We start from the raw sequence: 14,430 nt of genomic DNA, 5'->3' as shown, positions 1-14,430 counted from the left end.
ACTGCACACATCACGCCCATTCATCACTTACAGAGGCACAGTCTCCTGATCAGCAGGTATATGGAAGGCCTGTCTTATTGAGAAGCCATCAATCAGGGTTGTCAACTTGACTTTTTATTTCTTCTGGACAGTATCAAAACAAATCATGGAAAGACAATATTTTTTTATGGACACATTAGAAAACTATAATAAATCATTCTAATCATCAGTGATCCATGTCTACAGCCCATAATTCTGATAAGATGACATCAGCTACATTCACCGTAAACTGATGATAACTACAGTTAAAATAATCTGTATAAGTTTCTTCAGCTTAAAAAAAATTTAAGGCGTCTGTGATATTTTTGAATTTTTTTTTTTCTAGAGACCGGGCAAAAAAAGTGCCATGTTTTTACGGACTGTCCTGGAATTTTTGGACAATTGACAACCCTGCCATCAATACTGTACGCAAGTCTCAGCAAAGCCAATTACCCAAACTCTCCTGGTGACTGAACAGGTAGTGTATGTTGTACAGTAATCTCACTGTTAGCATTGTTTTGTTGCCATGTTTAGTCTGTGACTGGTAACCCTGGGGAAACAGGTGCTTTCTCCTGAAGGCGAAACGGCTGAGCGACACCCCTCCCTTTATAATTCTTCATATTTAAACATGTTCTTGTGTTACAGCAGGTATTTGAAGTTTTAAACATTTTTTGACATGTTGTAGCCAGTTTAGTAGTGTTGATCAGTGTCCGGGTCTGGAGAACCCCCAGTGATCACTCAATCCAAAAGAAACTCTCAGCTAATCCATGGAGTATGAGCCAAGTAGTGAACACCGTGAGCCCACCACTGCGCTGTGTGCACTCGAGGATACACGGAGTGTAGAAGCAGTGAACCAGTCACTTCTGGTAACTCTACTGAACCACAATGACTTCTAGAAGTTTCAGCTCCAATATGAACATTTTATGTTTTGTCCTAATATACAATTCTGGCTGATTTACCTTCTGATCAGCCCTTTCGTCTTCATCTTCTGATGGATCTGAGTGATGTCTGGCACAGTCCAGTTTTAAAAAGGTTTGAACATCAGGGCTATAAAAAAAAAAAAAAAGGATTGTATTAGAAAATGCAACAAACGCCTTATCATATACAGAAAAGCAATGTGCCCGACACTTGAACCATGTGAAAGCTCATGCCTACTTCCTGGCCCATATTAGGGAAGGCGTTCCTTTTTTATTACAATCTATTCTTAATGTAGCAGCGAGCTGTAAACTTCATTAAATTATAGCAAAGCTTTTGTCCCGGGGCATGGTTCCCCCTCTACTAGTCTCCTTAAATTGGATAAAAAAGAAAAATACTTTTTTGGTCCCTTAGGGCAGAGGTCCCCAACCGCCGGTCCGCGGACCAGGACCGGGCCGTTGGGGTTTTTCAGCCGGTCCGCGGGGAGAGGGGGCCCCTCCAGCCTCCAGCAGGGCCGCCATCAGGGCATGACTGCCCTGACTCCAGTATGGGGCCTGGCCGGTAGGAGCCCCCTCGGAGCCCCCCTCTTGTGCGTCTCTCTCCTCATGGGGCCCCCGGCCGCATGCTAAGCGCCGGGTCCGGGACATCTTAGCGCTGCGCTGCTGCGGCAGCACCTTCATGATTCCCCTGACTTCCGGTCATGTGACGGCGCCGTCACATGGCCGGAAGTCAGGAGAAACTGGTGTCAGCGATTTGGACGAGCGCCAGGATTCTGCAGGGATCGCATGGGGGTAAGTATAACAAGTTTTATTTTTTTTTAAATACAATTAACTAGGAGTGGGGGGAATGGGAGATGCACATGGGGGGAGGGGAGAGATGAGAGATGCACATGGGGGAGGGGAGAGATGAGAGATCCACATGGGGGGGAGGGGAGAGATGAGAGATCCACATGGGGGGGAGGGGAGAGATGAGAGATCCACATGGGGGGGGAGGGGAGAGATGAGAGATGCACATGGGGGAGGGGAGAGATGAGAGATCCACATGGGGGAGGGGAGAGATGAGAGATCCGCATGGGGGGGAGGGGAGAGATGAGAGATCCACATGGGGGGGAGGGGAGAGATGAGAGATGCACATGGGGGGAGGGGAGAGATGAGAGATGCACATGGGAGGGAGGGGAGAGATGAGAGATGCACATGGGAGGGGAGAGATGAGAGATGCACGGGGGGGTGAGAGATGCACGGGGGGGTTAGCGATGCACGGGGGGGTTAGCGATGCACGGGGGGGTGAGCGATGCACGGGGGGGTGAGCGATGCACGGGGGGGTGAGCGATGCACGGGGGGGTGAGCGATGCACGGGGGGGTGAGCGATGCACGGGGGGGGATGAGAGATGCACGGGGGGGGGATGAGAGATGCACGGGGGGGATGAGAGATGCACGGGGGGGATGAGAGATGCACGGAGGGGATGAGAGATGCACGGAGGGGATGAGAGATGCACGGAGGGGATGAGAGATGCACGGAGGGGATGAGAGATGCACGGAGGGGATGAGAGATGCACGGAGGGGATGAGAGATGCACGGAGGGGATGAGAGATGCACGGAGGGGATGAGAGATGCACGGAGGGGATGAGAGATGCACGGGGGGTGGATGAGAGATGCACGGGGGGGTGGATGAGAGATGCACGGGGGGGTGGATGAGAGATGCACGGAGGGGGATGAGAGATGCACGGAGGGGGATGAGAGATGCACGGAGGGGGATGAGAGATGCACGGGGGTGAGCTGCACATGGGGGGGTGAGAGATGCACATGGGGGGGGTTATGTTTACATAACTTTGTTGCCTTATGAAGGGCGGGGGGGGCCCCCAAAAATTTCTTGCACAGGGGCCCACTACAGTCTGTGTCCGCCCCTGGGATGAAGTAAATGCAGCTGAACAGCAGCTGTCAGGACAGCTGCCCTGTCCTGCTGCAGGGCGTGATGGGGCCTCAGTGATGCGGCTCCTGGCACAGCACATTATGTGGGGCTCCTGGCATAGCTCCTGGCGGGGACCTGGTCTACACTATATGATAAGTATGCACTAAACTCCAAATCCCTCCATTACCCCGCCCCCATATGACCAAAGCCCCGCCCACCCCACCCCCTCCTTGCTGGGCCATGGAAAAATGATCTTGCTTCAAGCCGGTCCCTGGTGCAAAAAAGGTTGGGGACCACTGCCTTAGAGGACGTGAACCTGTGATTGTCTGATTGATTGTAATATATTCAGCAATGCTGCAGTTTTGCTGTGTATAGCAAAAATCACAGTCTTCTATGAACGCCAGCCACAAGCTGACTTTCACATTAGTACAGTCAGGATTGGCACAGGGGTCTTCAGCAGACCCCTGGCTGTCATGGCAATAGATTGGTGCTCCGCGATCACGTCATGGGAGCGTAGCACAGCGCTCTCCCAGTGGCATTTGACAGTTTACAGCCGCAGGCGCTCTGCTCCACTTGCGGCTGTTAGAGGCAGATGATGGCTGATTTAATCAGCCATCATCTGCTGGAAAAGATGCAGGCTCAACTTGCGACTCTGCATCAAAGTCAAGGAGACGGCATATAACGGACATAGTACATCATGTCGTTAAGGGGTTAACCCGCGCTTCCGATCTGAACAGAACAATCGCTGATGTACATGTGCTGCCAAGAACATTGACAGTCCGCGTGTCCTGGTTACAAAGGTCGATGTGCTGCCTAGAACAATTATTTTTCAGCAAGTGATAAAATTCACCGGACAAAGAGCGTTTTGCTTGTTCGTCAGGCGATGGTCAGTGCTTACACTGTCTGATTATCGGGAAACGATTGCCTATATAAATGAAGCCCCCCCACCCTCTATACACAGCAGATGAAAGTCAGCTGGACCTGTTGACTAGGATGTGTACAGGGGCCTCTCAACAGATGAAGATTTAGAAGAGAAGGATCGGACAGTTGTAATTTCAACACACAATCCTTTCTGTTTTTAGGGGAAATAAGCCACTGCCGGGAATGCCGAGCCAAGCACTTATGTATGGAGGTTTGGAAGTGTTCGCTTTTGACTGGACGAATGTTATGCAGCTGCCATCTCATATGTACGGGCAGCCGAAGCCGCTGGAAAACACCTCAGGAGACGGTTTATCTTCAGAAAGAGCAGAAGGATTGGACATGTGAATTCAAAGTGCCTGATCAATTTCTCCCCTGACCTCTATTAGGGAAGTCGAAAAGCATTCCTGTCTTTTTATATACAAAGACAAATCATGGAAGTCTGACTGAGGTATTAACCAGTGAAAACAGTGCGATTTTCATGTGATAGCCACTAATATACAGAAGCTAATCTGAGAGCAGCATAATGTTGAGACATAAACCCTGATTCCAGTGATGTGTCACTTACTGGGCTGCTTAGTGTTGTTCCAAAGACATACTGATAGGGAATCTAGATTGTGAGCCCCAATGGGGACAGAGACGATAATGTATGTAAAGCGCTGCAGAATATGTTAGCGCTATATAAAAAAAATAAAGATTATTATTATTTTGAAAATCTCCTGCTGATAAAACCGTGATTTTATCACTAGAAGACAAGTAAACCTGCTGCCATGTAGTCCTCCATATTTATGAGCCTATTTATAAGCAGTGTATAACCCAGGTCCTGCTCTGTCCCCCTTCTATTTTGAGGTCTGCAGACCTATAGCATGGTGAATTGCAAAAGATAGGGACCATTCTGACTGGCCACCTCTTGTCGGGCAGGGATGCCTTTTACGGTCTTTTGATCAAAATAGTGTCATCTAAGCACTAATGTTATTTACATGTACTATTACTATTTACGCACTGCAGGGTATTTGCTCATTGTCTTTATCCTGGGTTATGTTTGTTCATGGCCACGGTGTGAATGTGCACCTACACATTGCATTTATAACAATATGTGTTCCTACTCATTTCTCTGATTTTGCTCGGAGATGGGGAAGCAAAAACCTGGTAGTAGATTCCCTTTAACAGGCAAAGATTAATTTTCCTTAACACCTTCACATTTCACAAATTGCTGAATTAAAAAAAATATATATTATAAACAATCACTCTGATTATAATAACAGATACTTACTGGCTGCATAATTCTGCATGCTGGAGTAAATTCTGGATAAATTCATTCAGCCCTGCTCTTCTCTGCTGTATAAATTCTGAAACAAAGAAAAGTATTAATGAGGTTGTCCACTACTTTTTCATTGACGATTCGAAGGATAGGCCATCAATGTCTGATCGGCCGGGGTCCGACACCTGGCACCCCCCGCCGATCAGCTGTTATCGGTGTCAGCTGCCGGTATTCACTTGCCGAGCTGGCAGTCTTCTAATAGTGGCCACGGCTGGGTACTGCACAACTGCCTCCTAATCAATTCAATAGGAGGTGGATGTGCAGTACCCAGCTGTGGACACTAGACGAAGACGGCAAACTCTGCAAGTAAGCAAGTCTGGCCGGCCGCCGGCGCCACAGATAACAGCTGATCGGCGGGGGTGCCAGGTGTTGGACCCTGGCCAATAAAACATTGGTGACCTATCCTAAGGATAGGCCATCAATGAAAAAGTAGTGGACAGCCTCTAAGCCATGACTGGTATATAATAAATGTACAAATATCAGTACCAATAATTTGTTATATAGGCTTTTAATTATTTCTGTAAAAGCGCTCTGTCTCAAGTTCCTTCTCCTGTGCTAACCAATGGTAACAAGATGGCTACATGTCAGTAGGTTCTGCAGCAGCTTCAGCGGTGTGTGTTATTTAGTACAGCTGCAGGACATAACAGTAATGCCTATTGTGCATTTCTATAGTTACAGACCTTCTTTGTGCCCTATAAGGATTTTCATGTATCATCTGCAGGAGAACTTGGCATAAAGGAGCTGGTAGCAAATATTTCCCTGCAGTGCCACCACAGAGAAAACAAAACCTAATACAATCCCTACAGAATACAGAAATCAGTAGGCTGTCCATGTAACGCACAGCTAATATAAAGTCTTTAAAACTTTGGCCATTAAAACAAAGCTCCAGGTAAAGCTTAAAAAAAAGTTTTCCCATGAACAAAGTTAATTGTAATCATCATTTTAATCAATAGATCTTGGAATAATAATAAGTTCCGTAGTTGGATGTGATTAAATAAAATGTTCCTGTGCTGAGATAATCTTATAAATGTGCCCCTGCTGTGTACTGTGTAATGGCTGTGTCTGACCGTGCAGGAACATGGTCTGATCATACCACAGCTCCTGGGCAGGGAAGGACGCAAAAGAGTACATAGATATTACAGCAGGGGGATCACCGTTGACTTTCTTTGAGGTAAAACAGGCAGTGAAAAGAATCAGCTGTGATCCCATGCTGTCCTGTCTGTATACTCTTTTCCTTCCTCCCCTGCCCAGGAGATGTGGTATGATCAGACTATGTTCCTGCACGGTCAGACACAGCCATTACACAGTACACAGCAGGGGCACATTTATAAGATTATCTCAGCACAGGAATATTTTATTTAATCACATCCAATTGTGGAAGTTATTATTATTCCAAGATCTAGTGATTAAAATGTCCTTTGTTTGTGGAAAAACCCCTTTCAGGCCCCTATACATAGACAAATGTGGACCAACAAATTGCCATCCATTGGATGGATGACAGGTTGTTCTTCGGTAGGTAAAAATATCATCTCCGACTACATTTGCTGTGTTGGATTTTTTTGTTATCTGATTATACAACCAATGCTTATGTTCATCCGCTAACGATCCAACATTCCCCATCAGTCTTTTGAACGATAATGAACGTCCATTTATTGGCCATTGGTAAAAACAATCCATTGTTATTTTTGCCAAGGCAGCCAACAATTGTTCATTATGAGCCCTTCTGCTTGTATGTGCACCGCATCATCCACATGTCTTGCACAGTGCGTGTGACTGTAGGACCTAAAGTCACTGTAGTTATGCGGCTGTGTACAATGCTATTACCCATGGAGCAAGGCTATGTAACAGGTTTTATTATACAAATAAAAACATTACGCATTTTTCTTACCGGGATCAAAATTATCTCCAAAGATCCTCTTGGCAGGTATTTTCAAGTTTATTGCTGGAAATTGTTTTCGAAGCTAAGGGAGTAATAAAAGATAATCAGGAGCGCTGCTGCACAGATAAGCTCGCTGCTATATTTAGGTATGTGCCATTGTAAAGTCATTACATTTAATCATCTGTTTACACAAAATTCAGCAAACCCAAGACATGAGATCACAGACTTGATTATATATACACACATTTTAAAGTGGATTCGTCCCATAAAAGACTGCATTGTAATATTGCAAAAGCAACTAGCAGGGGCATGTAAAGGTGGCAGATGGAAGAGCAGTGCTAAACATCACTGACAAGTGCAACAGCTTCTGACAAAGTGGTCAAGACTGAGTGCTATAATGTCATATACACAACAGCTTCCTACATATAGAAGGGGAATATCTACCTACAAGTATATGTATAGTGTGTTACATTAAAGGAATTGTTTTATGAAGACAAGCAGAAGCCAGGCCAGCCATCAGCTGATTGCAGCAGATCTGCCTTCTCTAAACCTTATTCATTGTGGAAATGAGTAATTTCAGACAAAATGTAGTGTTACATATTTATTTATTTTTTTTTTTTACTCACTTATATAGCACCATTAATTCCATACCGGTCTACAGACATTATGGGCACTGTCCCCATTGAGGCTCACAATCTAGATTCCCTATCAGTATGTCTTTGGAGTGTGGGAGGAAACCGGAGAACCCGGAGGAAACCCACACAAACAAGGGGAGAACATACAAACTCCTTGTAGATGTTGTCCTTGGTGGGATTTGAACCCAGGACCCCAGTGCTGCAAGATTGCAGTGCTAACCACTCAGCCACCGTGCTGCTCACATATCTTTATAAGATGCCCATTTAATTCCAAAGTGATAACATATCAATAGGATATGTTATCACTTTATGAATGGTGAGGTACCCCATCGTTCTTTTGGACGAAGGGGGGCACATATTTGGTTTATTTTTTTCAACTGCCCTGGCGTCACTCCCAGCTATCTACCCCCCGCAAGTGACATCACCGGTCTCTGCACGCTGGGTATTGTGACAGTGCGCTCTGTTGCCGGCTCGTTACTGCTGATCTGACCCGACAGCAGAGCGCATGCTGGATTGTGCACATTGCAGTCCCTGAAACGAGCGTCACGGATAATGCTTCATTTCAGGGAGGGGGTAGGGACTGCGGCAGTAACACTTTGTTTGAGCATCCCAGCATGCACTGGGGATTCTCAAACAAAGTGTGATAAAAAAGGAAGTGAATAAAACAAAAAAAAGAAAAAGAGAAAAGCAGTTAGTGTAGTGAGGGAAGGATAGGGAATTTTTAATTCAAGTGTATTAGAAAACAGTTTTGATTATGGCATCAAATGGATAAGTATTAAGGATGAAAATTTATTTGGATTTCAGACCACCCCTTTAATAGGCTGTACTTCTAATCAAAAGCAGACAGTAAATCTATCACACTTACCGTGTTATACAGTTTATCAAACTCTGCGTATCGTCTAAAGACAAACCACTCATTTCTTCCAACAGAAACTAAAACTTTATAAACCTGTCAAAGGAAAATAATTATTAAGTTGTGAGAAAAAATAGAGATCAGGGGTTTACAAATGCACAGGCATTTATAGGCCATACGTGTAATAAAATAACAAAACACAAATAGTAATAAACTATCCAAAAGGGGTTTTAACTCCAGACAGCCCTGCTTGTCTTAACCATTGTTCACAGGGGTTGTACCACAATAGTATCTTATCACCTACCGGCAGCTGGTGGCTGGGGGTCCCACCAGTGGATTGAATGGAGGGTGATCCTGCATGTCCCACTCCACTCAAAGTCTATGGGTGGGACAACCTACAATCAGCAACACATCATTTATCCTGTGAGTAGGTGATAAGATAGGATTGTGACACAACCCTTCAGAACAACAGGTTGGAATATTTTACAATAACAGATTTTAAACATCAGAGGCAAATTACCCTCTGTACATACAAGAAGGATTAAAATCAAGGATTAAACATAGATCAAAGCCAATGTGTCACTGAATTACAAGACACCTCAATTATGTTACAAGGAGGATGGAGGAAGCCAACACACAGAACACCAACCTTAGTTTTAGGCCAGGGCCCCACTATCAGTATTTGGTCAGTATTTTTTCTCAGGAGTGGGAGCCAAAACCAGGTGAGGAACAATCAGAGAAAAGGTATAATAGAAACAAGTCACCAATCCTGCATTTATCACCCACTCCTGGTCTTGGCTCCCACTTCTGAGAAAAAATACTGACTGAATACTGAACAAATACTGATAGTGGGGCCGTGGCCTTATAACAAATTGTAGAGGGGGAATGCTGATGTCCTGCCCGAATATATTACTGCGGATGGGGTAATTTCAGGCGACCTAAAATGTAATGACCCAGAATTACCACACATTCTTATGATACTTCCACTTTACAAAAACCATTAAACCAGGAGGAAATGGAAAATGTACGTTTATGTCCAGATCCAATCTCTTTTTATACCAGATTGGCTTATGTTCACACATGGTGGATTTACTGCAGTAATGTCCACACTACAGCAGGCTTAGATGAATGGGGCAGTAACTAAAATTTCTGCAATAAATCTTTTCATATGTACTTGTCTTGAACACACTTTTGAAAGAATGTCCAAGGGAATACAGCAGCATTTTCATATTACTACTGGATTCAACAATATAAGAATTATAGATGGCAGGACATATTGAGGAGAAGTTACATTAGGCTGGGGCTACAAGCGGTTTTTGGCTGAGATACAGATCGTGTAACCAAACATCACTCTACACCGATGCCACGTTGCAGCACATTGCAGCTGAATGGGGCGACATTGTGACCCACACGGTAGTGTGACCATGACAAGCAAGTAGCAAAACGTCAACCCGGTTACATTTTGCGCGTCTTGCTTGTCTTGGCAACAGTACGACAATGATTTTTGGCCAATAATAATTAAATAATTAAATTATTTTGGGTAACCCAGAATACCACACAATATGGATTATATCAATTGCAAGAATTCTGTACTCACTGTAAATCTTTTTTTCTTTTCTCGATGCTCGTCGTGGCTGGGAATACGGACACTAGGACAGCTTATGTTCTGATCCATTGCTCACAATAGCCGTGTACCAAAGCGGCAGTTTTTTCATATACGCTTGAGAGGAAGACTCCAGCATTTAAGGTGCTAGTCTGTCCATCTGGAAAACTGTAGAAGACAGAAAAATAAACAATGGCTACTTATCTGCAAAGGTCTCAAGGACTACATTTAACCCTTTGTTTGGTTCCTCCGCATTTAACCCTTCGTTTGTCATCTTAGACCTCTTCCAGGTCCTTGAACCATGTGACAAATAGGTGTAATGCTGGAAAGCTAAAGACTGCTTTGAAATAGCGTGAACATTAGGAATAAATGTAAAAAAAATAATAAAAAAAATCGGTTTTACAAATAGACAAATTGTAACAACTGGGAAGCCCATAATCCAAAGAATGTGCAAATCATAGCCAGTTTTTAGTCGCAATATGGCTGTACTTGCCATAAATGATTACCGCAAATCAATAGATACATTGGCAAATATATTAATCTAAATAAAAATGGTGGAAACCTCTAAAGCAGCTGCAATTACACCAATGTAGCTGAAGTGAGCGATGAAATTTAATGAGGTAAATCTCCTTTGAGTACCGTAAATAAATCTGTAGGACTTAGGGGTAATGTGCACTTTGTATGGTTAACAGCACCCAAACGTAGGCGAGTTGGTTATGTCCGGGTGCAAATATAGTAACCTTGGTTAGTAAATGGGCCGCAGTGCCACATATTATACTACGATTACAATGGGCTAGAAGCAGTCTGAGCAAAAGTCACAATTCAGCTTTCATTCATACTTTTTTTTTTTTTTTACTTTTCAAGTCACTTTTTTTTTTTTTTTTAATAAAAAAATGCTGATATCTTGCTTTCACACAGACTCTCACAATGTGCAAAGAGATGGTAAGCCTTGTGTTACCCAGATCACGCAGATGCTGCATGTATTGCAGAGCAGAAGGCCTGTCCACAGCTATGGTGAGAAAGTCATCCTGTCCAGGGACACAATGAGCCATGGCTAGAGGTCCTAAAGCCAACTACAAGGCCTATATTGCAACCCAAATAGTGTGGAACAGTACAGCAAAGAGTATTGCCCCTCCTCCCAAGGACTGGAGTGGAGCATACAAGAATTACCATTGTGCTCACATTTTTAGCACCTTGGAATTTAAAAAGTTACAACTTTATTGTAGCTGCAAGTAAAATTAAAAAGGTCCTTTAAATAATACGATCAAGCATCATAAAGAACTTAAAATGAAACTGTATGGCTATGTGCCCACGTAGCAGATTTGATGCAGAGCGTTTTTGCCTCTCTCTGGCAGAAAAAAACACATGCGTTTTTTCTGCCAGAGAGAAGCGTTTTTACATGCGTTTTTTTCAAGCACTTCTCCAAGCGATTTTGAGCATCACTTGGAAAAGTGCTTGACAAGGTGATCGCACAATATAAATCCAAGCAACCGGCCTGGATTTATAATGTGCGAACAACTTAGATGCTTTAAATGCAGCATCTATAGTAAAAAAAAAAAAAAAAGAATTCAAACGTTAAAAATAAAAAAAACCTGTACATTCACCTCTCCGGCGGCCCCCGGTCTGCTCTCCGGTCTCCTCCAGTCTGCTCCCAGCCGAGTAAGCATCCCACAGTGTACTGTCAGGACCTGCGGTGACGTCAGCGGTCGCGTGACCATCAGGTGACCAAATGACGTCACCGCAGGTCCTGACAGTACACTGCGGGACGCTGAAGAGAGAAGATGCGGCCGGGAGCAGACTGGGGGCCGCTGGAGAGGTGAATATACAGGTTTTGTTTGTTTATTTTTAACTTTTTTATTTCTTTTTTTCACCGCGTGGTAGCGGGGATGAGAGGAGTTGTAGTCTCCTCTTCATCCCAGGTACCACACATGCTGCGTTTTGAAAACCAATGCGAATTCAGCGCGCAAATTAGCGCATCATGTGCACAACACATCCGAATTCACATTGCTTTGCATGGCAGACTGTTTTACAAGCGTTTTCGCGGCCATAAATATGCTACAAAAACGCTACGTGGGCACATAGCCTATCTGCTACAGTTTGGATTCGGGATCGCACAAGGTCCCTAAGCCATAATCATCAACATTAACAGAAATAAACACTGGAAATAGATCACTCTGTTTGTAATGACCCTATACAATATAGGAGTTTCACTTTTTGTATTGAAGAACTGAAATAAATTAACTTTTAGATGATATTCTAATTTTGTGAGCAGCACCTGTATCTGTATACGATCACATCACTGGTATATGTGATGTCTTTCATTGTAGTTCTGCCTTTGATTATATTAAGATGACTTTTGAGAATTGATCTCTGAAGAACAGGAAGTGTAAGGCCTATTTTGTCAGTGGGACTTCACCAAATAAGGCACATATTTTGCAACTGAACAGGTTGTTTTACTTTATTTACCGTGGCATATCTTTTCAGAGAATTCCTTAAACTAGAGAAAAAGCTCTTGATCTCTGCAGAAGTTCCCACAAAGTTGCTCTATGCCCAATTCCTTTGCAGCTTTGCAAAATTCTATGAAGTATTTCAGATTGTCAATCAATTTTCTTTGCAAAAACACGTGGGTCGTGCTTTATAAAATCATAACTAGAGATGAGCGGCTCAATCCAAAAGAGAATAGAGTTTGAGTTTAATTTCCTAAAATTTGCAGTCTGACAACTTCAAACACTCAGATTTGATTTGCAAAAAAATAAATAAATAGAGTGGGACTAAGCTCTTATGATCAGCGTGATTCTTATTCTCCTGTAGACTGTAAACTATTATGATCAGCGGGGTCCTGTCTCTCCTGTAGTTTGCAAGCTTTTATCAGCGGGGTCCCACTTGCTCCCTCACCTGTACAGTATAAGCTCTTTTGGCCAGCGGGGTCCTCTCTCTTTCCTCTTCCCCTTGTGTATTTTCTGAGCAATAACAAGCTTTCCAATATTGAGATTGGTGCAAATTTATTTGCTGTGAATTTAATATTTGGGAAAAATTGATCTTCCCATTGCTATTAATAACTATAAACACAGCATTTGTCACTTCTTGCTACTCAAAAGCACTTCAATAACTGTTATCTGTGTATCTACACTTCTCCCATACATAAAAGTACATAAGTAGATCCATACGTATTAGTCACATACACATTTGTTTTTAAAGAGAATGTTTCAGCTCTCTTGACATGTCAGAGTAAATAAAAATGGTTTTTACTAATGCAGAAATTCTGGATCATCTCTTTGTTATGCTGTTTTGTTAACTTTTCAATTATATTATTAGCTTTTAGTAGGGTTATCAGTTGGGGTTGTCCCTGTACACAATCACACTATACAATGAATGCTGATTGTTTCGGACTCTGTAGAGACAACCATTTAGCAATGAGAATGGTAAAACTCCGTTGTCCATTTAGTTATAAATTTCTATGCGGTATAAGGGTGCCAATTATCGGGAAGGAGCGTTCCTAGGAACACTTGTTTCCAGACGATTACACTGCACAATCAGGCTGCCGATCATTTGACGATCTAATAAAAATCATTTCACCTGATGAACGAGTGTTTTAAACTAAAAATCATCATTTTACGGCAGCACGTGTGTAAACAACATGTGCTGTGAATGCAATGACAACCTATGGGCACAGAACGATGCATTACCGATAGTTCTGTGTGCATCATGAGCGTGATTCGCCTGTCTAAACAGGCTATTAAATGCCAGCCGATTGGCAAACCTGTAGCAGGTCAGTGGTCAGTCGTTTCATGCCATAGATCTTGCAGTGTAAACCCAGGAACAGCACAATGCTTATAGATAAAAAACACTCATTAGAAGAGGTCATCAGTGTATATTAGTGCGGTAATCAATCTGCAATAAATCTACACTGTACACAGAGTCCGGTTACTTATATGAATGTCTTGCTGGACTTTTTATAGGACTATAAACCATTGGTCTGCAAGGTCTTCCTCTTTAGTAGTTGACCAAGATATTTAGAGCTTAATGTGAATATCCATTAATAACCATCCAACTGGAAGGTACACGGAATGCTACTTTTACAGCTCTTTCCCATTAGCGGTGAATGGTCTCTTTGTGGATGTGAAAGTAAAAAGGGAATCAAGAAGCATGACATGGGATTTACCCAAGCAGAACTAAGTCAGCGTTCTGTTAGCTAACACTACGTTTGCTTTGTAGCATTAAGTCTTAGTTTGTTTTCAATCATTCGACTTATGTTTTGTTACAATACTGCAAACTGTGAAGACACGGAGCAGCGACATTATCATTAAATGATCAGGTGGTACAGTACCAATTCAAAAGGTGCGTAACAATAGGTGATGGAAGCCATGAAACGACTGCCAA

General features: G+C 43.2%; 1 protein-coding gene across 2 annotated transcripts in view; it reads right to left on the bottom strand.

Moving 5' to 3' along the window:
- The window catches only part of SGK3 (serum/glucocorticoid regulated kinase family member 3), an 84,515-nt gene that overhangs the window by 37,007 nt on the left and 33,078 nt on the right, over positions 1-14,430 (bottom strand). For both annotated transcript variants that reach the window (XM_073679398.1, XM_073679397.1), the window contains exons 2-6: positions 10,045-10,218; positions 8,460-8,543; positions 6,969-7,041; positions 5,033-5,108; positions 978-1,065 (exon numbers count right to left, since the gene is read on the bottom strand). In XM_073679398.1, coding sequence (XP_073535499.1) covers positions 978-1,065; positions 5,033-5,108; positions 6,969-7,041; positions 8,460-8,543; positions 10,045-10,122 — 399 coding nt within the window. In that variant the 5' untranslated portion in view covers positions 10,123-10,218. The remainder of the gene's footprint in view (positions 1-977; positions 1,066-5,032; positions 5,109-6,968; positions 7,042-8,459; positions 8,544-10,044; positions 10,219-14,430) is intronic.

The sequence above is a fragment of the Phyllobates terribilis genome, unplaced genomic scaffold, assembly GCF_046119375.1.
Source record: "Phyllobates terribilis strain yellow unplaced genomic scaffold, ASM4611937v1 Scaffold_4__5_contigs__length_816908805, whole genome shotgun sequence".
In the NCBI taxonomy this organism is placed as follows: Eukaryota; Metazoa; Chordata; class Amphibia; order Anura; family Dendrobatidae; genus Phyllobates; species Phyllobates terribilis.
The sequence above is the reverse complement of the archived record's forward strand: the minus strand, read 5'-3'. Positions and strand labels throughout refer to the sequence as shown.